Below are 22,474 nucleotides of genomic sequence, written 5' to 3'. Positions count from 1 at the left end.
AAAAGTGTTAAAAAAATCATTAACCCTTTCAATTATCCCTTCCCCTAATAAAAGTTTGAATCACCCGGCATTTCCAAAAATAAAAAAAAACATTATGTAAATAATAATAAAAATAAACATATGTGGTATCGCCGCGTGCGGAAATGTCCGAATTATAAAAATATACCGCTTTTTAAACCGCTCATTCAATAGCATACGCGCAAAAAAATTCCAAAGTCCAAAATAGCGCATTTTTGATCACTTTTTATACCACAAAAAAGTGAATAAAAAGTGATCAAAAAGTCTGATCAGAACAAAAATGGTACCGCTAAAAACTTCAGATGACGGCGCAAAAAATGAGTCCTCAAAGCGCCTGAACACAGAAAAATAAAAAAGTTATAGGGGTCAAAAGATTACCATTTTAAACGTATAAATTTTCCTGCATGTAGTTATGATTTTTTTCGGAAGTGATACAAAATCAAACCTATATAAGTAGGGTATCATTTTAACCGTATGGACCTACAGAATAAAGATAAGGTATCATTTTTGACAAAAAATGTACTGCGTAAAAACGGAAGCCCCCAAAACTTACAAAATAGTGTTTTTTCATCAATTTTGTCGCACATTGATTTTTTTTCCCGTTTCACCGTAGATTTTTGGGTAAAATGACTAATGTCATTACAAAGTAGAATTAGTGATGCAAAAATTAAGCCATTATATATAATTTTAGGTGAAAGTTTTTAAGAGTTATGATTTTTTAAAGTTAAGGAGGAAAAATTGAAAATGAAAAAACGGAAAAAGCCCGGGTCCTTAAGGGGTTAAGGGGTTAATAAAAAGTTTATGACCACCTTTAGTATAGTCTAGATCAGTGATCTTCAACCTGCAGACCTCCAGATGTTGCAAAACTACAACTCCCAGCATGCTCGGACAGCCGTTGGCTGTCCGGGCATGCTGGGAGTTGTAGTTTTGCAACATCTGGAGGTCCGCAGTTTTAAGACCACTGGTCTGATATAAAAAAAAAAAGCAGTTTGTTTTAAATTGGGACTGTGTTTTGGGGGGATTTTATAGTGTTTTGAAGATCAGGATGAAAACACAGCAAATGATGGTGTTTTTACCATGCGTAGCTGATATGCAGTTACCGGCAAAACACATTATTAGGGTACCTTCACACAAATATATTCTCCTACAGATTTTTAGGATTTTGCTGCCCATTGACTTGGGTAGCAAAATCTGTTGCAGAAAATCTGCAGCAAAATGTAGAAAAATACCCTGTGATTGTGTCACCATTTAATACCACCGCCACTGTGTTAAAAAGAGATGCAATTTTCTAAAGGAGACTTTTCCTATCCTTTTAAAAAGCAGCAAAAAAAAAAAAAAAAAAAAAAAGTAACATGTGAACCCAGCCCAAGGGTGTTTTTCCTGAAGGAATGGCCTGGCATCCTCTGCACTGGGAGGGAGTGGTGCCCAGTCTGTATGGCGGACTCATGGTATATGTCTGGTATTACAGCATGGCTGCACACAGGCCACACCCACGTGTTCACACTACAACAGCATTCCTCCAAGAGTACCACACACGATAAACGCCTCACACACGCGTGCACTTACCGGAGACAGCCCTCCGCCGCCGCATACAGAGCCCAGCATGCTGACACCAAATCCACCGTACCGCTCCGTACACACCCACTCTACTGTTTGTAAACACGCCACATGTGCGCACACAAGTTCAGCGCAATTCACAAAAGTCGCTTACACCACATCTGCCGTCCTGTCTTGATAACCTGCGCTCTCTGCTACGTAACTCTACAACGCAAGTGGCGTACATGGAGAAGCCGTTCAAATGATAGCGCTCGTATGTTTACTGCCACACGCCACACATTTCATCCGACCGTGTGAGCTATTCTAAAATCTTACTACACCCTCATAAATTACTCAGTTATTATACATATATTTAATTATAATAATGTATATCATTAAGGGTGCATTGTGGCTATCTAAATCTGAAATTATGTATTTTTTTTTCTCTCACTAAGGCTATTTTCACACTGCATAATTTTTCTGTTTAACCCAATGTTTCCCAACCAGTGTGCCTCCAGTTGTTGCAAGACTACAACTCCCAGCATTCCCGAATAGCCAATGGTTACAGTGGGTTTGTGCATTGAGGATACAGCCAATTTTTAACACCTTGCCCTTTAACCCCTTAAGAACTCAGCCCATTTTGGCCTTAAGGACTCAGACAATTTAATTTTTACGTTTTCATTTTTTCCTCCTCGCCTTCTAAAAATCATAACTCTTTTATATTTTCATCCACAGACTAGTATGAGGGCTTGTTTTTTGCGCGACCAGTTGTCCTTTGTAATGACATCACTCGTTATATCATAAAATGTATGGCGCAACCAAAAAACACTATTTTTGTGGGGAAATTAAAACGAAAAACGCAATTTTGCAAATTTTGGAAGGTTTTGTTTTCACGCCGTACAATTTATGGTAAAAATGACATATGTTCTTTATTCTGAGGGTCAATACGATTAAAATGATACCCATTATTACATACTTTTCTATTATTGTTGCGCTTAAAAAAAATCACAAACTTTTTAACCAAATTAGTACGTTTATAATCCCTTTATTTTGATGACCTCTAACTTTTTTATTTTTCCGTATAAGTGGCGGTATGGGGGCTCATTTTTTGCGCCATGATCTGTACTTTTTTTTGATACCACATTTGCATATAAAAAACTTTTAATACATTTTTTATAATTTTTTTTTTAATAAAATGTATTAAGGAATTTTGGACTTTTTTTATTTTTTTTCGTTCACGCCGTTCACCGTACGGGATCATTAACATTTTATTTTAATAGTTCGGACATTTGCGCACGCGGCGATACCAAATATGTCTATAAAAAATGTTTTTTACGCTTTTTGGGGGTAAAATAGGAAAAAACGGACGTTTTACTTTTTATTGGGGGAGGGGATTTTTCACTATTCATAGCAATACCATGATTGCTAATACTGATCTGTTCTATGTATAGGACATAGAACAGATCAGTATTATCGGTCATCTCCTGCTCTGGTCTGCTCGATCACAGACCAGAGCAGGAGATGCCGGGAGCCGCACGGAGGAAGGAGATGGGACCTCCGTGCGGCGTTATGAATGATCGGATCCCCGCAGCAGCGCTGCGGGCGATCCGATCGTTCATTTAAATGGCGAACTGCCGCAGATGCCGGGATCTGTATTGATCTGAGGGGTTAATGGCGGATGCCCGCGAGATCGCGGGCGTCGGCCATTGCCGGCGGGTCCCTGGCTGCGATCAGCAGCCGGGATCAGCCGCGCATGACACGGGCATCGCTCCGATGCCCGCGGTTATGCTTAGGACGTAAATGTACGTCCTGGTGCGTTAAGTACCCCCTCACCAGGACGTACATTTGCGTCCTTAAGGGGTAGTCCAGTGGTGAAAAACGTATCCCCTATCCTAAGGATAGGGGATAAATTTGAGATTGCGGGGGGTCCGACCGCTGGGGCCCCCTGCGATCTCTCTGTACGGGGGCCAGGCTCTCTGGCCAGATAGCGGGTGTCGACCACCGCACGAAGCGGCGGCCGACACGCCCCCTCAATACATCTCTATGGCAGAGCCGGAGATTGCGGAAGGCAGCGCTCCGGCTCTGCCATAGAGTTGTATTGAGGGGGCGTGTCGGCTGCCGCTTGGTGCGGAGGTCGACACGCCCCCCTCCCGCTGTCGGGGCTCCGTACAGGAGATTGCGGGGGGCCCCAGCGGTCGGCAACTTATCCCCTATCCTTAGGATAGGGGATAAGTTGTTCACCACTGGGTTCACCACTGGATATCTCCTTTACAGGGGTACTCCGGCCCTGAGACATATTATCCCCTATTCAAAGGATAGGGGATAAGATGTCTCACCGCGGGGGTCCTGCCGCTGGGGACCCCCGCAATCTTGTATTCGCCACCCACCTGTTTGAGCTGCACGCTGTGGTGCTAGCTCACAAACAGCCGGGTGGCGACCACAGGGCCGGAGTATCGTGACGTCACGACTCAGCCCCATGTGGAGGGGGTCCCATAGACTTGCATAGCGGGGGCGGGGGGTGATGTCACACAGGGGCGGAGTCGTGACGTCACAATACTCCGGCCCCGTGGTCGCCACCAGGCTGTTTGCCGCAACGTGCAGCTCAAACAGGTGGGTGGCGAATACAAGATTGCAGGGGGTCCCCAGCGGCGGGACCCCCGCGGTGAGACCTCTTATCCCCTATCCTTTGGATAGGGGATAAGATGTCTTAGGGCCGGAGTACCCCTTTAAGGCTAAGTGACACTACAAAATGTCCATCAATGCTTCCACTGCAAAGTCCACACCACAGAATTTCAGTTGCGAATATTCTGCTGCCAAAAGAATGATCTCGCTCATTCTTTAGGCAGAATCCATGTGGAAGACATTGCCGTTTATGGGGATGGCAGTGTCTGTGTGGTCCTAGCACCGACTGATTCAGTTGGTGCCAGGCGCACTATGAATGTTCGGCCAGAATTTTTTCAGCTGGAGATTCCGTAGTGTGAACCTAGCCTTAAAGGGATAGTCTAGTGGTGAAAAACTTATCCCTTATCCTAAGGATAGGGGATAAGTTTCAGATCGCGGTGGTCCGACCGCTGGGACCCCCCCCCCACAATCTCCTGAACGGCTCGGCTTGCTGGCCAGATAGTGCGTGTTGACCACCGCACGAAGCGGTGGCTGACACGCCACCTCAATACAGCGCTATGGCAGAGCCGGAGATTGCCGAAAACAGAGCTCCGGCTCTGCCATAGAGTTGTATTGAGGGGGCATGTCAGCCGCCGCTTCGTGCGGTGGTCAACATGCCCCCTTCCCGCAGGCTGTCGGGGACCCGTACAGGAGATCGTGGTGTGCCCCTCCAGAGTGGGGGCAGGGATGTATCTCTTGTCTTGCAATGTGAAGGATCATTTGGCTGTAATGGGAATCAATGAACAACGTATTACATCCCTGGCTGATAAAGTGTTGTCTCTTTTGGACTATTATTTCGTTGGAGTCTTATGTGGTCAGTAAACACACACCACGGGGATTGCGGTCTTACAAATTCCCTTCCCAGTTTACCAATGACTCCCTATTTATGGCCAAATGGGATCGTGCACATTTAGAACATGCCCAGAATTTAACCAGAATCGTCCTAGAAATGAATAAATTGGGGTACGAGGGCGTCACAGCGGATTTATGTAAGACAAAGACCAAATACCACACTAGAGTCAGTGACACAGTTTACCAATCCTTTCTGAAGAAACTAGAAAAAAAGATCTCTGTGGCTTAGTCTGAAATTATGGAAAGGAAAAGAAAGAAGTTCATCCGGGAAAAATTGGACTATGATGCCTCACAAGTTTTTACGTGGAATAAGAAAGGGAAGAAATATCATAGAACCCCGTTCAATCGGCGACGAGGTAACCAGAAACGCCAACCATCTGATTTCTGGACATCGGATTCTGAGGGGAGCCAGTCTGATGAAACTACTTACCCCTCCAAGTCGGACTACAAGACTACCACTCAGATTGAGAAAAGGAGCAGCTCCACAGGTCCTATCCCTTTAGGAAAAAGGACTTGAAGGGGGAGAAGAAGAAAGAGAAAGCACATTGCAGCAAAAGAGGAAAGGGGTGTCTTGGAAGGACTAAAAGTCCCCAGTAACATCGTTGTTAATTTAACTGATGTTCCACTCTCTGAAGAATGCCAGTCCCTCTTGTCAAAAGGACTGAACTATGGGTTTCAAGAACCCTTTGATTTAGTCCAATTTAAGATTGACCTCCTGAAGGCAACTAGAAAAATAAATTTACACAAAGCATTTAAGAAGGCGCCTACCAGTGCTCATGAGAAATGCTACAGGGAAGGGGAAATCCCTGCTATGATCGGTCCCCTCGGATTCTCCCCATTTCTAGGGGTAACCCTAGAGGATCGTGACATCCTTAATACATTGTGCTCTCTATCCGAAGTTGAGCCCATCCCTACTTCTCCCGCCGCTGTGGAGGTTTTATCCTTTAGAGGAGGAAACCCTTCTGCGTACTCCACCCCCCCCTGTCCCTGTGGGCAGCTCTATCGACCTGTTCACACGGGTGGTGGAACGAAACGTGAGGGCGTTACTTTATCCCCAACCTAGGAGTAATTTATCCAATGGCGAGAGAAGAGCTTTGAAATGGCTTAGATCTAGACCGGATCTGCAAGTCATCAGGGCAGACAAAGGCGGTAGCACCGTATTAATGCCGAATGTTATGTATGAAGCTGAAAAGGAACGCCTTTTGGGCAACTCTGCCACCTATAAACGACTCCCCAACAATCCTACGGTTAAAACTATGGGCTCACTCCGCACCTTTTTGAGACAAAAATGTGAACAGGGTGTAATTACTCAAACCATAGCCGAAAGGTTAATCCCTGCCATGCTAAATGGTATTTTTTGCCCAAAGTGGATAAGTCGCAGAGCGGACCCCCGGGGCATCCCATTGTGGTGGGGATTGGCTCTGCGACTGAACTTTCTCAATATTTAGAGTGGTTATTAAAACCTATATTACCATCTATCCCTACTTACATAAAAGACACTGGAGACCTTCTCACACATTTGGACAGCTTTCATTGGAGTGATACTTTCCATCTCGCTTCTATTGAGGTTGAGAGCCTGTACACCCGCATCCCACATGATGCAGGTGTACAGGCTATCCGTGAAATTTTGACTGACACTAATAAGACGGACGATTTTATAAATTTTGTGACGGAATCCCTCCTCTTCATTCTCTCCCATAATGAAGTCAAAGAGGGTGACAATTGGTATAGGCAGGAGACCGGGACTGCGATGGGCACCACGGTCTCCTGTACCTATGCCAATTTGTTTTTGGCTGCGTTTGAGCAGCAGTACGTCTCCACTGGTAACCCCTTTATTACCAACATCAAACTTTTTCTTAGGTTTGTCGATGACATCCTAAAAGTTTGGGAGGGGTCCCAAGATAATTTTCAGTCCTTTGTCACCTACTTGAATGAGGCCAATCATGAGAATATGCTCTTTACTTCTGAATTTGGTGACTCAGAATTTACTTTTCTTGATCTCAAACTGATAGTCCATGAAGGTACATTACGCACACAAGGTAATTGTAAAAGTATTGCCCGAAATTCCCTCCTTCACTTTAATAGCTCACATCCTAACCACATAAAAAAGAGCATCCCATACTCCCAATTTTTACGATTGAGAAAAGTGAATAGTGAGGACGAGACCTTTCTCATACAAGTGACTCACCTAAAAAGACAACTATTAGATAGAGGATATCCTGCGCAAATTATACTTGACAATTTCGAGAAAGCATTGACTGTCCCACATCATGACCTGTTACGTTCAAAACTTAGACTCAGTAACAAACCCCGTAGATTTATCTTTTCCTTGGTTAATTCCAATATGAACGGACTTGTGGCCAATACCATCTGAAAACATTGGTACATCCTGGAATCGGATCTAGATTTGAAAGAAGTCGCTATCAACTCTCCCTTAGTGACCTACAGAAAAAAACATACTCTGGGTGATACCCTTAAGACATCCACATTTCCGAAACAGGATGCACCAATGGGCAGTGGTAATTGGCTGACGAACATTACACCAAAAGGTAATTTTCCATGCAGAACCTGTTCTTTCTGTTACCAAAATTTGGCAAGCAACAAATTACAAATGGGAGGATATTGTCACCATGTAAGGGACTTAATTACTTGTCGCAACACTTTCCTTGTGTACGTCATCTTGTGCCCCTGTGGCTTCTTTTACGTAGGTAAAACTATCCGGCCCCTCCATGTCCGTTTCCGCGAACATGTATGATCCATCCGGACTGGAGTAGGTGCCCCTAGATTGATAGAACACGTAAAAGAAGCCCACGGTGGAGATACACGAGTCCTAAAATTTTTCCGGCATAGAAAGGGTTAAGACCCTCCCTAGAGGCGGTGACAGACATGCCACCCTACTACAAGCATTTTGGATTTTAAAGCTTGAAGCGACCGGCATTTTAGTGCTCAATGATCGTATAGAACTGACACCTTTTTTGTAACCCCTTCTCCATACGCATATTTTCATGGATTAGTCCTATAGAGACATATCTATAACATTATGTTTCTGTTTACCTGAACATCTCCAGCCTGGTTCTTCCCGTTCATGCCATTATCATATGATTCTATACCACATGATGTTTGTTTTGATCACATGTTCACTTTGTTTTTACACGTGACAAGGACGCTGCCAACCGTGATGCAGATATATGACGTCACGTCCCGTGCGGCAGTCGTATCCCGGCTGGAAGAAGCGCTGTGAGAACGTGAAACAGTCTGTCCCGGTCACGTCCCCCGCCTCCACCACTGCACCTGCTTGACATGCCTGGTAACTGCTAATAAAAGTTCCATTGGATGGTGAGTGCATCCTCGTTCTCTTTGTTGGATTTGTACCTAAAATATTCTGTTGGTAATTAAGCCACCTATAAAAAATATATATTGCTAATGGGTGTGTTCACATGTATGGGATCTGCTGCATATTTTAACTGCATATTTTGTTCCGCTGATTTTGCAACCCATTAACTTCAATGGTTGGCAAAATCAGCCGCACAAAATAGGCAACAGATCCTGTACATGTGAACGTACCCTATAATGTAGACCTGCAATACAGATTGTTTTTGATCCGTTTAAATTGTTTCTCTATTATAACATTTGTCTTTTAAAACTTGAATCAGTGTTCATGAGGTAATGGATACTAACTCATTGTCTTGTAGAAGACAGCATGACACTTTGTTCCTGAAGCAATATACAGAAATGGACATCTGTTCTCCTAATTTTTCTTAATCATAATCCACTTAAACCCAATCATGCCGCCCTGATCTTCACCAATTGCATATCTGTGACTCTATCTAATTCCTGCTCTGTGGAAAACAATGTCTTCATTCTCTAGTCTTCTAATCTGCTTCTGAACACACATAGAGTAGATAAGTGGCTCTGGATTGTGAAATCAGAATATTTGCAGTAACATGTTTTGTTATATCTACTATGCATGTTTCTTATAGGTGAATCCATCAGGGTAAAATGTTGGCTAGAGCCTGTGGAAATTCATTGGGGGGGAGGAGTGTATTAACAAAACCTATGCAGAGGAAAAGGGGAGTGCCTAGCAACCTAGTAGATTGCCTCTTTTATTCATCAGAGTCCTTTTTAAATAATTAACCCTTTAATGACCAAGCCCATTATGACCTTAAAGGGGTACTCCGCCCCTAGACATCTTATCCTCTATCCAACGGATAGGGAATAAGATGTCTGATCGCGGGGCCCGCTGCTGGGGACCCCATGATCTCGGCTGTTGCACCTTGCTGTCATCAATGCACACAGCAAACTCGCTGTGTGCATAATGATGGGTAATACAGTGGCCGGAGCATCGTGACATCTCGGCTCAACCCCTCGTGACATCATGGCCCTGCCGTAAATGCTCTCTGCAGCCCTTGTTACATTCTGTGAGGGGTGTAGTTTCCAAAATGGAGTCACATGTGGGGGGGGGGGGGGGAATGGGGGGTCCACTGTTCTGGCACCATGTGGGCTTAGTAAATGCACATGGCCTTCAATTCCAGCCAAATTCTCTCTAAAAGCCCAATGGGACTCCTTCTCTTCTGAGCCCTGTAGTGTACCCGCAGAGCACTTTAAATTCACATATGGGGTATTTCCATATTCAGAAGAAATGGTGTTCCAAATTTTGTCGGGCTTTTTTCCTATTACCCCTTGTAAAAATGAAAAAATGTGGGGTAACACCAGCATTTTTGTGTAAAAAAAAATAAATACTTTTTTCATTTTCAAGTCTAAATTTAACAAAAAATTGTCAAACACCTGTGGGGTGTTAAAGAGGTATTCCAGGCAAAGACTTTTTTTTATATATCAACTGGCTCCGGAAAGTTAAACAGATTTGTAAATTACGTCTATTAAAAAATCTTAATCCTTCCAATAGTTATTAGCTTCTGAAGTTTTCTGTCTAACTGCTCAATGATGATGTCACGTCCCGGGAGCTGTGCATGATGGGAGAATATCCCTTGCATGATGGGAAAATATCACCATAGGAGCTGGACAGCTCCCGGGACGTGAGTCATCAGGAAGCAGTTAGACAGAAAACAGCAACTCAACTTCAGAAGCTAATAACTATTGGAAGGATTAAGATTTTTTAATAGAAGTAATTTACAAATCTGTTTAACTTTCCGGAGCCAGTTGATATATTAACCCCTTCATGACCCAGCCCATTTTCACCTTCAGGACCTAGGCATTTTTTGAAAATCTGACCACTGTCACTTTAAGCATTAATAACTCTGGAATGCTTTTAGTTATCATTCTGATTCCGAGATTGTTTTTTCGTGACATATTCTACTTTATGTTATTGGTTAAATTTCACAGATATTTGCATCCTTTCTTGGTAAAAAATCTAAAAATTTCATGAAAATTTTGAAAATTTAGCATTTTTCTAACTTTGAGAGTCTCTGCTTGAAAGGAAAATGGATATTCCAAATAAATTACATATTGATTCACATATACAATATGTCTACTTTATGTTTGCATCAAAAAATTGATGTGTTTTTACTTTTGGAAGACACCAGAGGTCTTCAAAGTTCCGCAGCAATTTTCCAATTTTTCTCAAGATTTTCAAAATCGTACTTTTTCAGGGCCCAGTTCAGGTTGGAAGTGGATTTTAAGGGTCTTCATATTAGAAATACCCCATAAATGACCCCATTATAAAAACTACACCCCCCCAAAGTATTCAAAATGACATTCAGTAAGTGTTTTAACCCTTTAGGTGTTTCACAGGAATAGCAGCAAAGTGAAGGAGAAAATTCTAAATCTTCATTTTTTACACTCGCATGTTCTTGTAGACCCAATTTTTGAATTTTTACAAGGGGTAAAAGGAGAGAAATCACCCTAAAATGTGTAACCCAATTTCTCTCGAGTAAGGAAATACCAATGTAAATTGTTCGGCGGGCGCAGTAGAGGGCTCAGAATGGAAGGAGCGACAATGGGATTTTGGAGAGTGAGTTTTTCTGAAAGTTTAGTTTTTACACTAACATGCTGGTGTAGACCCCAACTTCACTTTTTCATAAGGGGTTAAAGAAGAAGAAAAAGCCCCCCAAAATTTGTAAGGCAATTTCTCCCGAGTACGGCGATACCCCATATGTGTCCCAAAACTGTTGCCCTGAAATACGACAGGGCTCCAAAGTGAGAGAGCGCCATGTGCATTTGAAGCCTGAATTAGGGATTTGCATAGGGGTGGACATAGGGGTATTCTATGCCAATGATTCCCAAACAGGGTGCCTCCAGCTGTTGCAAAACTCCCAGCATGCCTGGACAGTCAATGGCTGTCCGGCAATACTGGGAGTTGTTATTTTGCAACTGCTGGAGGCTCCGTTTTGGAAACAGTAGCGTACCAGACGTTTTTCATTTTTTTGGGGGGAGGGGGGCTGTGTAGGGGTATGTGTATATGTAGTGTTTTTTACTTTTTATTTTAGGTTAGTGTCAGTGTAGTGTAGTGTTTTTAGGGTACAGTCACATGGGCAGAGGTTCAAAGCAAGTTTGCCGCTGGAAGTTTGAGCTGCAGCGCAAAATTTGCGCCATCTCAAACTTGCAGCACTCACTGTAAACCTCCGCCCATGTGAGTGTACCCTGTACATTCACATTGGGGGGAGGGGGCAAACATTCAGCTGTTGCAAACTCCGAGCATGCCCTTTGGCTGTCCGTGCATGCTGGGAGTTGTAGTTTTGCAACAGCTGGAGGCACGCTGGTTTGGAAACACTAATTTAAGTAATGAACTTTCAAGTGTTTTGCAACCAAACTTAGTGTTTCCAAACCAGTGTGCCTCCAGCTGTTGCAAAACTACAACTCCCAGCATGCATGGTCTGTCAGTGCATGCTGGGAGTTATAGTTTTGCAACAATTGCAACAGCTGGAGGCACTGAGGTAGGAAACGGACAATGTTTCCCAACTAGTGTGCCTCCAGTTGTTGCAAAACTACAACTCCCAGCATGCCCAGACTGTCCAGGCATGCTGGAAGTTGTAGTTCGGCAATATCTGAAGGATCAGATGTTGCCAAACTACAACTTCCAGCATGCTTGGGCAGTCTGGGCATGCTGGGAGTTGTAGTTTTGCAACATCTGGAGGTCCACAGTTTGGAGACCACTGTATAATGGTCTCCAATCTGTGCTCTTCCAGATGTTAGAGAACTACAACTCCCATCATGCCTGGACAGACTGAGCATGCTGAGATTTGTAGTTTTGCAACATCTGGAAGAGCACAGATTGGAGACCATTATACAGTGGTCTCCAAACTGTGGACCTCCAGATGTTGCAAAACTACAACTCCCAGCATGCCCAGAAAGCCAAAGGCTGTCTGGGCATGCTGGGAGTTGCAGTTTTGAAACTCCCAGAGGCAGCAGTGAGATCGCTTTACGGCGATCTCACTGCTGCCAATGAAGATGCCGCACTGCTGCCGGAAACTCACCGCCGGGACGCAGCGCCGCCGGGACCGCCTGGAGGACGTCGCTTGCGCCGGGACCGCTCGGGACACCGCATGGCCGGGTAAGTGATGTCGGGGAATGGGTCAGGGACACTTAGCAGAGCGGTGTGTGTCCCGATCCCCGTGATCGGGACTCACACACCGCGCTGCTATCAGCTAGTCAGATTTGACCAGCTGATAGCATCGATCGCTGGGGGGGGGGGGGGGGGGATGAAACCCCCCGTGGTCGCATGGTAAGATGGCTGGCTATCAGTGATAGCGGCAAAAATGTTCGTGACCTGTATGTCATGGGTCGGGAACACCTTGCCACCCATGACGTACAGGTATGTCATAGGTCGGGAAGGGGTTAAAAAAAGCTTTTGCCTGGAATACCCCTTTAAAGCTCACTATACCCTTTGTTAAGATCCATGAGGGGTGTAGTTTCCAAAATGGGGTCACATATGGGTGTTCTTTTTTTTGCGATTATGTCAGAACCGCTGTGACCAGCAGCCAACCCTGTGCAAATAACCTCAAATGTACATGGTGTGCTCTCACTCCTGAGCCTTGTTGTGCCCCTGCAGAGCATTTTACGTCCACATAATGGGTATTTCCTTACTCAGGAGAAATTGCATTACAAATTTTGTAATGTAAGAGTTGCTGTTTTGCAACAGCTGGAGACACTTTTTAATTTTTCTCGCCCTCCAGAATAGGGGTGGAGCAGGTGCCGTTAGTGACACCCCCAGCAGGAATCCTGATTCATTGGCCGGTAATGGCCCACGAATCAGGGCGATCGTGAAGTGGCACCAGTGCCACCTCACTCCTGCTGGTAAAGGGGCCGTCTGGGATGGTGCATATCACCCTTTTTTTCCAGGTCATTGCGGGCCCAATTTACATGGAATGGCTGCAAATCGCCGATCTGAATTGAGGACCCTCCCAGGGGTTTGCACAAAGTGCCTGCTGAATGCTTTCAGCAGGCATCCCATTCTGTTCACCACCCGGTTGCCAGCGGTGGACGGAAACATCCAGGGCATACCGGTACACCCTATGTCCTTAAGTCCCAGGATGCCGGGGTGTACCTGTACACCCTGTGTCCTGGATGGGTTAAAAAACTGATGGGTTGCTGTGGACAACAAGAAAAAAATGGGGTTTCAAATGGCAGGAAATGCTCAACCCCAAATAGAGTTGTACATTTATGCTGGGGGAGCAGATCCTGCGCTTGTGGTCCGTTGCTAAAGGCAATCCCCAGCATAAAATGCATACAATGGGGGATGCCTGCAGTAGCCCACAAGTGCCACAATGGCATCCTACACCCGTTGAAAAGTGTGGATGTGTAACATATAAAATAATACATAAATATAGGTGCACTACTGTGGTAGATGTAAACAGTCACATATGACTAAACCCTCAAAATGAAGTTAATATTAAGATATTAGCCAGTATATTCTTATATGAAAGACATACCTGAGCCTGCACACCAATGCCAAGGTTTCTCAAGTGGCACGGGACCTAACACTAAACCTACCTGTGCCGTATGGGCAATACCAGGGCCAGTGGGCAATTACATTAGGTCCGACTCACAGCCTGTTCCTTGTTCACTCCAGTGTTACTAAGCACACATACAGTGGGAGGAGGGAGGAAGGTTATGAGCCCCACCCAAGTAGGCTGATATGTTGCCAGCCTCACAGGTGCACCAAAATGCTAACTATAATAGTGTGGTAGCAGGGTGTGATGAGGGCAGATGTTGTTACCCTAGGGGCAGATGGCTTTAACCCCTTGTATTCGTGAAGCCAAGGCGTGGTTTAGCCTAAAATTACCCAAAGGTATATCGCTGGATCCTGGGCCCGGCATAGGGGCAATAAAGACTCCGACGCCAAGTTACGGACAACGGTAGCTTTACTGAGGGTAGACAGTTGGTAAAGTCTATACAGTTCAGCCAGGGCCCAAGGAGGTGACCAGTGATGCAGAGACCTTAAGGGCTTGCTTGGACTTGTAGTAGGACTGGACAATTGAATGCAGACCATGGTGACTTGACAGATGACTGGGACTGATTTGACTTGATTCATAAAGCTGTGACTTTAGCTTACTTGAATTGATGGTAGCTGTAGGAATTGACTTTGAGTCCTCCAACACTCTGGACATACACACTGGGCACGACTGCACTGGACCTCAACAGGAAGCAAGAGCTAAGAGCTCCAAGAAAGCGAGCTATCTCCACCCAGGGCTTATAAGGGGGAGACTAGCAGGGAGCCCATAGGTTACTCTTGGGATCACCTGGTCACTGGTACCTCCTGGGTAATAATCACATGACATAACTCTTAAAGAGACAACACATTTTATAATACAATACACTGCAGAACATATGTACAGGGGGGAAACAGGTACAAGGGGCCCTGGGGACACTGAAGGAGGCTACCTGACAGGGCAGCAAGGGCATGGGGCAACATCTCCTGCACCGGGCCACCACAATAAGGCGCATTCGATTTGGAGTTTATACACCTCCAAGTATAAGATTCGAACAACAAGAAAAAAATGTGGTTTCAAATGGCAGGAATGGCTATGGACAACTGATCCACTCCACTGTTTTCATAAATCTCCCCCATGGTCTGCAATTTAGCACTGTCAAAATGACACAACTTTAAAGAATCAGCTGTGATTCTGCTTACTCAGTTAAAGGGCACCTGTTTCGGGCACCATAAAACAGGGACAGGGTTTTTTTTGTGATACAAAAGGGACAAAACTATAATACCTTCTGTACAGTAAGTTAAAGGGGTACTCCGCCCCTAGACATCTTATCTGCTAGCTGTCATACCCCCTCCCATAGATATGAATGAAGGGGGTGTGGCGTGGCTTCATGAAGATGAAAGCCCCTTGCTTCAGTGTTCAAAATGCTGCTTTGCCGGCCTGAAGATTCTTTGGATAGGGGATAAAATGTCTAATGGCTGATTACCTCTTTAGGGTCTATTTATACGTACAGTATTCTGTGCAGATTTGATGCGCAGATTTGATGCGCAGGATTTCAAGCTGTGTTCAGTCATTCAGTTTACATTGAAATCTGCAGCAAAAAATTTTGTGCATCAAATCTGCACAGAATACTGTACGTGTAAATAGACCATTAATGTGCTGATGAATGTGCTCAGTCCCAAATTGTTGAAAGTATTTAAAGAGTACCTATCATGAACTCATCTGTCCTAATTGCCCCCCCCCCCAATCTGTCCCCGACTCTTCCTGACTCTAATCCTACATTCTATTTTTCTAAAACCCCTTTTCCTACCTTAATCAGTCCCTTCTTTCTTGCTCAGTTCCCTGCTACCTGTGAGAGAGGAAGGGGGAGTGGCCCGGCAGGCATGACGTCAGCTGAAGCCCTTCCGCCCTTCCTATGTGGGCCAGTTTGTTAACAAGGGGGGGGGGGAGGGGGGGTGGCGTTAGTTGCTGCAGCTGGCTTATAATCACGGGTGGGGCATGGGGTTAGGGGCCGTTGGGCGCTGCGACCAGCTTATAATCACGGGGGTAGGGAATTGGCAGAGTTTTTTTGGCTAGTAGAAGACCTCGATCAGCGCTATTGGGAGGCAGACCCAATCCACTCTTCATGCAGGGCAGCGCTGCACTGACATTTGGCTATGTCAGGAGCGCTTCCTGCTGTGTTGCGAGTGCAGTGCTTGCTCCCGCCTAGCTTTTTGTGAACTGGGATTTCCTGTTTGACTTTTCTTTTTTTGACTGCAAATCCCACAATTCCATTTTCCTCCCTCCCACACATCAGCCACCCCACCCATTGAAACATAAATGAGCTGTATCTATTCAAAGACCTGTGGTTTTCAATCAGGGTGCCTTCAGCTGTTGCATTAGTTGCAGATTGATCCCTCTCCCACCAAGCGATCGCTCCACTCATTGAAGCAGACAGGCTCCCTGTCATCAGCTGACTAGTGGGTCAGGTCTCGTCCACATTGCAAGCTGGGAAAAATCCAAGACAACAGTCATTTTGTATGCTGGTAAAAATAAATATTGGAGTGAAAATCACAGAAGAATTGTGAGAAAACCGTCACACACAGGTACAGACACTATATTATGAACTACACTAACTTTACAGCCCCTGTAGCATAGTTAAATAAAAAAAATTCCTGGAATGCCCCTTTAAGAACCAAAAAAGTACTCACTATAGCCTCTGATTCTATAGAGTGTAGGCTTTGTTGTGCCTGCAGTAAAAATATACCACGTCGATAAACTCTCATGTACCTCACATAAGTGAATGCAATAAGAGAAAATTTACCGACCTAAAAGCAGGAGGGTAAGGGGGCGCTTTTGCTAGGTGACTGTTTTTTTTCGTAAAGGAAATGTACACTGCTCAAAAAAATAAAGGGAACACTAAGATAACACATCCTAGATCTGAATGAATGAACTAATCGTATGAAATACTTTCGTCTTTACATAGTTGAATGTGCTGACAACAAAATCACACAAAAATGATCAATGGAAATTAAATTTATCAACCCTTTGAGGTCTGGATATGGAGTCACACTCAAAATCAAAGTGGAAAACCACACTTCAGGCTGATCCAACTTTGATGTAATGTCCTTAAAACAAGTCAAAATGAGGCTCAGTATTGTGTGTGGCCTCCACGTGCCCATATGACCTCCCTACAATGCCTGGGCATGCTTCTGATGAGGTGGCGGATGGTCTCCTGACAGATGTCCCCCCAGACCTGGACTAAAGTAGCCGTCCAATCCTGGACAGCCTGTGGTGCAACGTGGCATTGGTAGATGGAGCGAGACATGAGGTCCCAGATGTGCTCAATCGGATTCTGGTCTGGAGAACGGATGGGCAGGTCCATAGCATCAATGCCTTCCTCTTGCAGGAACTGCTGACACACTCCAGCCACATGAGGTCTAGCATTGTCTTGCATTAGGAGAAACCCAGGGCCAACAGCACCAGCATATGGTCTCACAAGAGGTCTGAGGATCTCATCTCGGTACCTAATGGCAGCCAGACTACCTCTGGCAAGCACATGGAGGGCTGTGCGGCCCCCCAAAGAAATGCCACCCCACACCATTACTGACCCACCGCCAAACCAGTCATGCTGGAGGATGTTGCAGGCAGCAGAATGTTCTCCACGGCATCTCCAGACTCTGTTACGTTTGTCACATGTGCTAACTGTGAACCTGCTTTCATCTGTGAAGAGCAAAGGGCGCCAGTGGCAAATTTGCCAATCTTGGTGTTCCCTGGCAAATGCCAAATGTTCTGCAAGGTGTTGGGCTGTAAGCACAACCCCCACCTGTGGATGTTGGGTCCTCATACCACCCTCATGGAGTCTGTTTCTGACCGTTTGAGTGGACACATGCACATTTGTGGCCTGCTGGAGGTAATTTTGCAGGGCTCTGCCAGTGCTCCTCCTGCTCCTCCTTGCACAAAGGTGGAGGTAGCGGTCCTGCTGCTGGGTTGTTGCCCTCCTATGGCCTCCTCCACGTCTCCTGATGTACTCGCCTGTCTCCTGGTAGCGCCTACATGCGCTGGACACTACGCTGACAGACACAGCAAACCTTCTTGTCACAGCTCTCATTGGTGTGCCATCCTAGATGAGCTGCACTACCTGAACCACTTGTGTGGGTTGTAGACTCCGTCTCATGCTACCACTAGAGTGAAAGCACTGCCAGCATTAAAAAATGAGCAAAACATCAGCCAGGAAGCATAGGAACTGAGAAGTAGTCGGTGGTCACCACCTGCAGAACCACTCCTTTATCGGGGTGTCTTGCTAATTGTCTATAATTTCCACCTGTTGTCTGTTCCATTTGCACAACAGCATGTGAAATTGATTGTCAATCAGTGTTGCTTCCTGAGTGGACAGTGTGATTTCACAGAAGTGTGATTGACTTGGAGTTACATTGGGTTGTTAAATGTTTATTTTTTTGAGCAATATAGTTTGCACGTCAATAGATTCCTGCAAACTCTGTTTTTCTGTTTTCGGGAGACAGCCACCTAGAAACACCTGGCAGTAGTCTCATGATTTGGAGAGATTATAATTAGCATGTCAAGTACTGTGTATCATCATCTATATATCAATCATGTATGGGTGTGGCTATGTAGGGGTGGAGCCATAAAGGGGTGTTTCAAAAGGAAGGGTCCAAAAGGGACTGAACTAATCAAAATTGCATGACTGTACCAAATTCAGCTTCATTTATGCTTAATTTATATGTGCCCCTGACCCTGTACAGTCATAATCCCCCCCTCTGTAGTCAGTAATATGCCCCATGTACAGTCATAATGCCCACTCTGTATCTACTATGCCCTCTGTACATAGTCATAATGCCCCCTCTGTTGCCGCTATGCCCCCTGTGCAGTCATTAGGCCCCCTCTGTATCCAATATGCCCTCTGTACACAGTCATAATGCCCCCTCTGTTGCCAGTAATATGCCATCTGTACTGTACAGTGGGCATTATGACTACAGAGGGGCATAGAGGCTACAGAGGGGGTCTTATGGCTGTACAGGGGGCAAATTACTGGCTACAGAGGGCTCATTCTGTGTGTAGGGGACATATTAATGGCTAGAGAGGGGGCATAATGACTGCATAGGAGCCATAGTGGCTACATAGGAGGCATTATGTCCCCCTCTCTATCCACTATACCCCCTGTACAGTGATAATGCCCCCCGTAGCCCCTATAGCTCCCCCTCTGTAGTCAGTTGTCAGATATTATATGCCCTCTCTATATTTATAATGACCTCTTAGAGACCCCAATCATGATGTAGATGTGGTGTGCATTATTCACACAAGTACCTGCCTGTACACACACCACTCAATTCCTCCAGGGCACCTGTACAGCTCCTGCTGCTGAATGCTACTGCCCAGCCCCCCTTTTCTCTCATCTCTTTACAGGTCACATGATAAGAGGTCATGTGATCTGTTCTTCTTCCTTCTCGGCGTCGACACTGCAGGATTCAATTGTACAGTCAGATGGTACAGTTCCCCCTATATATATTTAAAGCCCCTATAGGTAGGTGTAGGCTCCCATATTGCCCCCATAGGTAGATGTAGGCCCCCATAAGTAGATGCAGGCCCCCATATTGCCCCCATATTGCCACCATAAGTAGATGTAGGCCCCCATATTGCCCCCTTAAGTAGATGTAGGCCCCCATATAGCCCCCATAAGTAGATGTAGGTCCCCAGTGCCACCATTGGTAGATATAGGTCCCCCAGTGCCCCCCACTGGTAGGTGTAGGCCCCCAGTGCCCCCATAGTTAGGTGTAGGCCCCCTATGCCCCAACAAACATACTGCCTCCAGCCATGTACAGAATATGGTTGCAGACAGCATGTCTGTGTACTGACCCGCCTCTGTGCTCCAATCTCACTGCTCCTTCGATCCGGGACCTATGGGCTATAGCAGCAGGTCCCAGGACTGGGGGAGCAGTGAAGGCAGTGTGCTGTGCTGGTGTAATTACTTGGCCAGCTGCCTGTCTTACTGCACCGCGGCGTTCCTTCTGTTCGGGCTCACACAGGCATGTCAGTGACGTGCCTGTGTGCACCGCCACCCGGCAGCCTCCAGTCTTTTAATGTGGCTCGGCCCGCGGCGAAGACTGGGACATCCCTGCATCCCCCTGACACTGACTCCTTCTCCTTTCTCTTCCCTCCACAATCCCAACTTTGCCTGCAGTCTCACTTTTTAAGTTGGTACTGCGGGCAAAACTGTGTGGGGGGGGGGGGGATTCGGTAATTATCTCGGTCCCCCCACATGATTTCCTGGGGGGGGGGATGTGTCCCCCCCCACCCCGGTTCCTACGCCCATGCATAGCGTTTATGAAGCAAGTTTATAAATTCTGAATAAACGTTTTCAAAATCTATGGATTACAATCATCCATGTACTGTATAGAGGCACAGTCTCTTTTCAATGCATTCTATAAGAATATACCACTTTCAAAAAGTGACAAGAGTATGCCAGGAGATTCCTCTCATCAAAAAGTCCATGATCACAAGCTGATCATTTTCCAAAATCCAAGCTATTGAAGAGCCATAAAACATTTTTGATTGTGGAAGATATTATTAGTGAAAATAAATCTATTACTTTGGCTGAGCTGATGCATGTGTCACGATTCGGCTTACAGGTTGTGGATCCACTGTGTCAGCGAGGGATTGGCGTGGACAGTGCTGGTGGACCGGTTCTAAGAGGCTACTGGTGTTCACCAGAGCCCGCCGCAAAGCGGGATGGTCTTGCTGCGGCAGTAGCAACCAGGTCGTATCCACTAGCAACGGCTCAACCTCGCTGACTGCTGAGAAGGCGTGGGACAGGAGGACTAGGCAGAGGCAAGGTCAGACGTAGCAGAAGGTCGGGGCAGGCGGCAAGGTTCGTAGTCAATATGGATAGCAGGAGATCAGGTAACACAGGCTTGGACAACACTAAACGCTTTCACTGGCACAAGGCAACAAGATCCGGCAAGGGAGTGCAGGGGAAGTGATGTGATATAGCCAGGGAGCAGGTGGAAGCTAATTAAGCTAATTGGGCCAGGCACCAATCATTGGTGCACTGGCCCTTTAAGTCTCAGAGAGCTGGCGCGCGCGCGCCCTAGAGAGCGGAGCCGCGCGCGCCAGCACATGACAGCTGGGGACCGGGACGGGTAAGTGACTTGGGATGCGATTCGCGAGCGGGCGCGTCCCGCTGTGCGAATCGCATCCCCGCCGGCAATGTCAGTGCAGCGCTCCCGGTCAGCGGGTCTGACCGGGGCGCTGCAGGGAGAGAGACGCCGTGAGCGCTCCGGGGAGGAGCAGGGACCCGGAGCGCTCGGTGTAACAGCATGTAAACGTAAGTCATATGATCTGTTACCTATAAGACTGAATAAGGTATAACTGGCTGCTAGCCAATAAACCGTGTTCAAAGCAGAGTATTTAAAAAAAAATCTTCAAGTTCTATAAACCATATTTGCGTTAGGTGCAAAACTAGGCCTTAGGCAAAACTAGAACCTAAGGCCCTAGCTGACGAGATGTTGTGATGTAGTGTGGGTTGGCAGCACCCAGAGCAAGGCAAAGTATTGTGTATGCGCCCCCACCTCCCTGAATGTAAGTGAATGGCGATGCTTACAGTGTATACCAGCAGTACTCGCATGATTATCTCATGGCTTCAGGTATAAGAATATAAAATGCCTCCACACAAGGATAAGATATTACTACTGCAATGACTTATACCAATATACTGATACTAAATAGAAACTAGTATACACAGACCAATATCACCAATAACACCACTATACAAGGGACAAATGATACTGCCACACCATGACTACTGCCATTACTATCCCATAGTGACTGGATAATACCACCGTACTGATGCTGTATAAAAGACATTGTACACAAACCAGTATCGCCCTACACAGTGACAATATAGTGATATATACCAGCTGTACACAGGCTCTAAAGTGCAGTTACGTCCAGTGGCTGACTCACAGGGGGCATCTTCTTGGTGTCGTTCTCTATCCTTTTCTTCTCTTTCTGGTTCAGACCACCATGAAGACTTTCTCCAACCATGACGTGTCCCAGCAGATCGTGGCAGAAAAACATATATTAGGCTCCATTATAATGACCCAAATAATTCCTTCATGGTGCTCATAGTATGAGGGGGTAGACAATTGTATTGGGAGGAAGGGTAGGGTGATTGGGTGGTAGAAGCCGGACTGGATTAACATAGGGGCGGATGGAGCTGCAGCTCCAGGCCCCTACATGAAAATAGGCCCAGCGGCCCGCATAGGCCGCCCTGCGCCCGCGTTAAATACGTTAACAGAAAAAGAGGGCCGGCCCTGCGATGTCCCAGGCCGGCCCTATTTCTTACTTACAGCCATGGGTGATCACGTGGGCTGGGTAAACTCCTGACCTGCATCACCCACGTCACGGTAGCGTAGGATGCTCCTCCCCCCCCTGCCAGAAAGAGCAGCATACGTGCTGCATTCCTGCTCGGTCTGCGCCTGTCAAATTTGTCGTCATTGCTCTTTGCGTCTGGAGTCCCCCAAAAA

General features: G+C 46.0%; 1 protein-coding gene and 1 long non-coding RNA gene across 5 annotated transcripts in view; one reads left to right on the top strand and one right to left on the bottom strand.

The window, feature by feature from the left end:
- Positions 1 to 1,830, bottom strand: part of FAM13A (family with sequence similarity 13 member A) — a 238,916-nt gene extending 237,086 nt beyond the window's left edge. The window contains exon 1 of one of the 4 annotated variants that reach the window (XM_056567629.1): positions 1,730 to 1,830. In XM_056567629.1, coding sequence (XP_056423604.1) covers positions 1,730 to 1,801 — 72 coding nt within the window. In that variant the 5' untranslated portion in view covers positions 1,802 to 1,830. Of the gene's footprint in view, positions 1 to 1,584; positions 1,689 to 1,729 lie in introns of those variants that run through there. The other 3 variants (XM_056567637.1, XM_056567645.1, XM_056567660.1) reach the window with 3 other exon arrangements.
- Positions 1,688 to 22,474, top strand: part of LOC130362737 (uncharacterized) — a 39,010-nt gene continuing 18,223 nt past the window's right edge. The window contains exons 1-2 of the long non-coding RNA XR_008891546.1: positions 1,688 to 1,868; positions 8,230 to 8,403. This is a non-coding gene — a long non-coding RNA (uncharacterized LOC130362737). The remainder of the gene's footprint in view (positions 1,869 to 8,229; positions 8,404 to 22,474) is intronic.

The sequence above is a fragment of the Hyla sarda genome, chromosome 1, assembly GCF_029499605.1.
Source record: "Hyla sarda isolate aHylSar1 chromosome 1, aHylSar1.hap1, whole genome shotgun sequence".
In the NCBI taxonomy this organism is placed as follows: domain Eukaryota; kingdom Metazoa; phylum Chordata; class Amphibia; order Anura; family Hylidae; genus Hyla; species Hyla sarda.
This window is presented reverse-complemented; position numbering and strand designations above follow the sequence as displayed.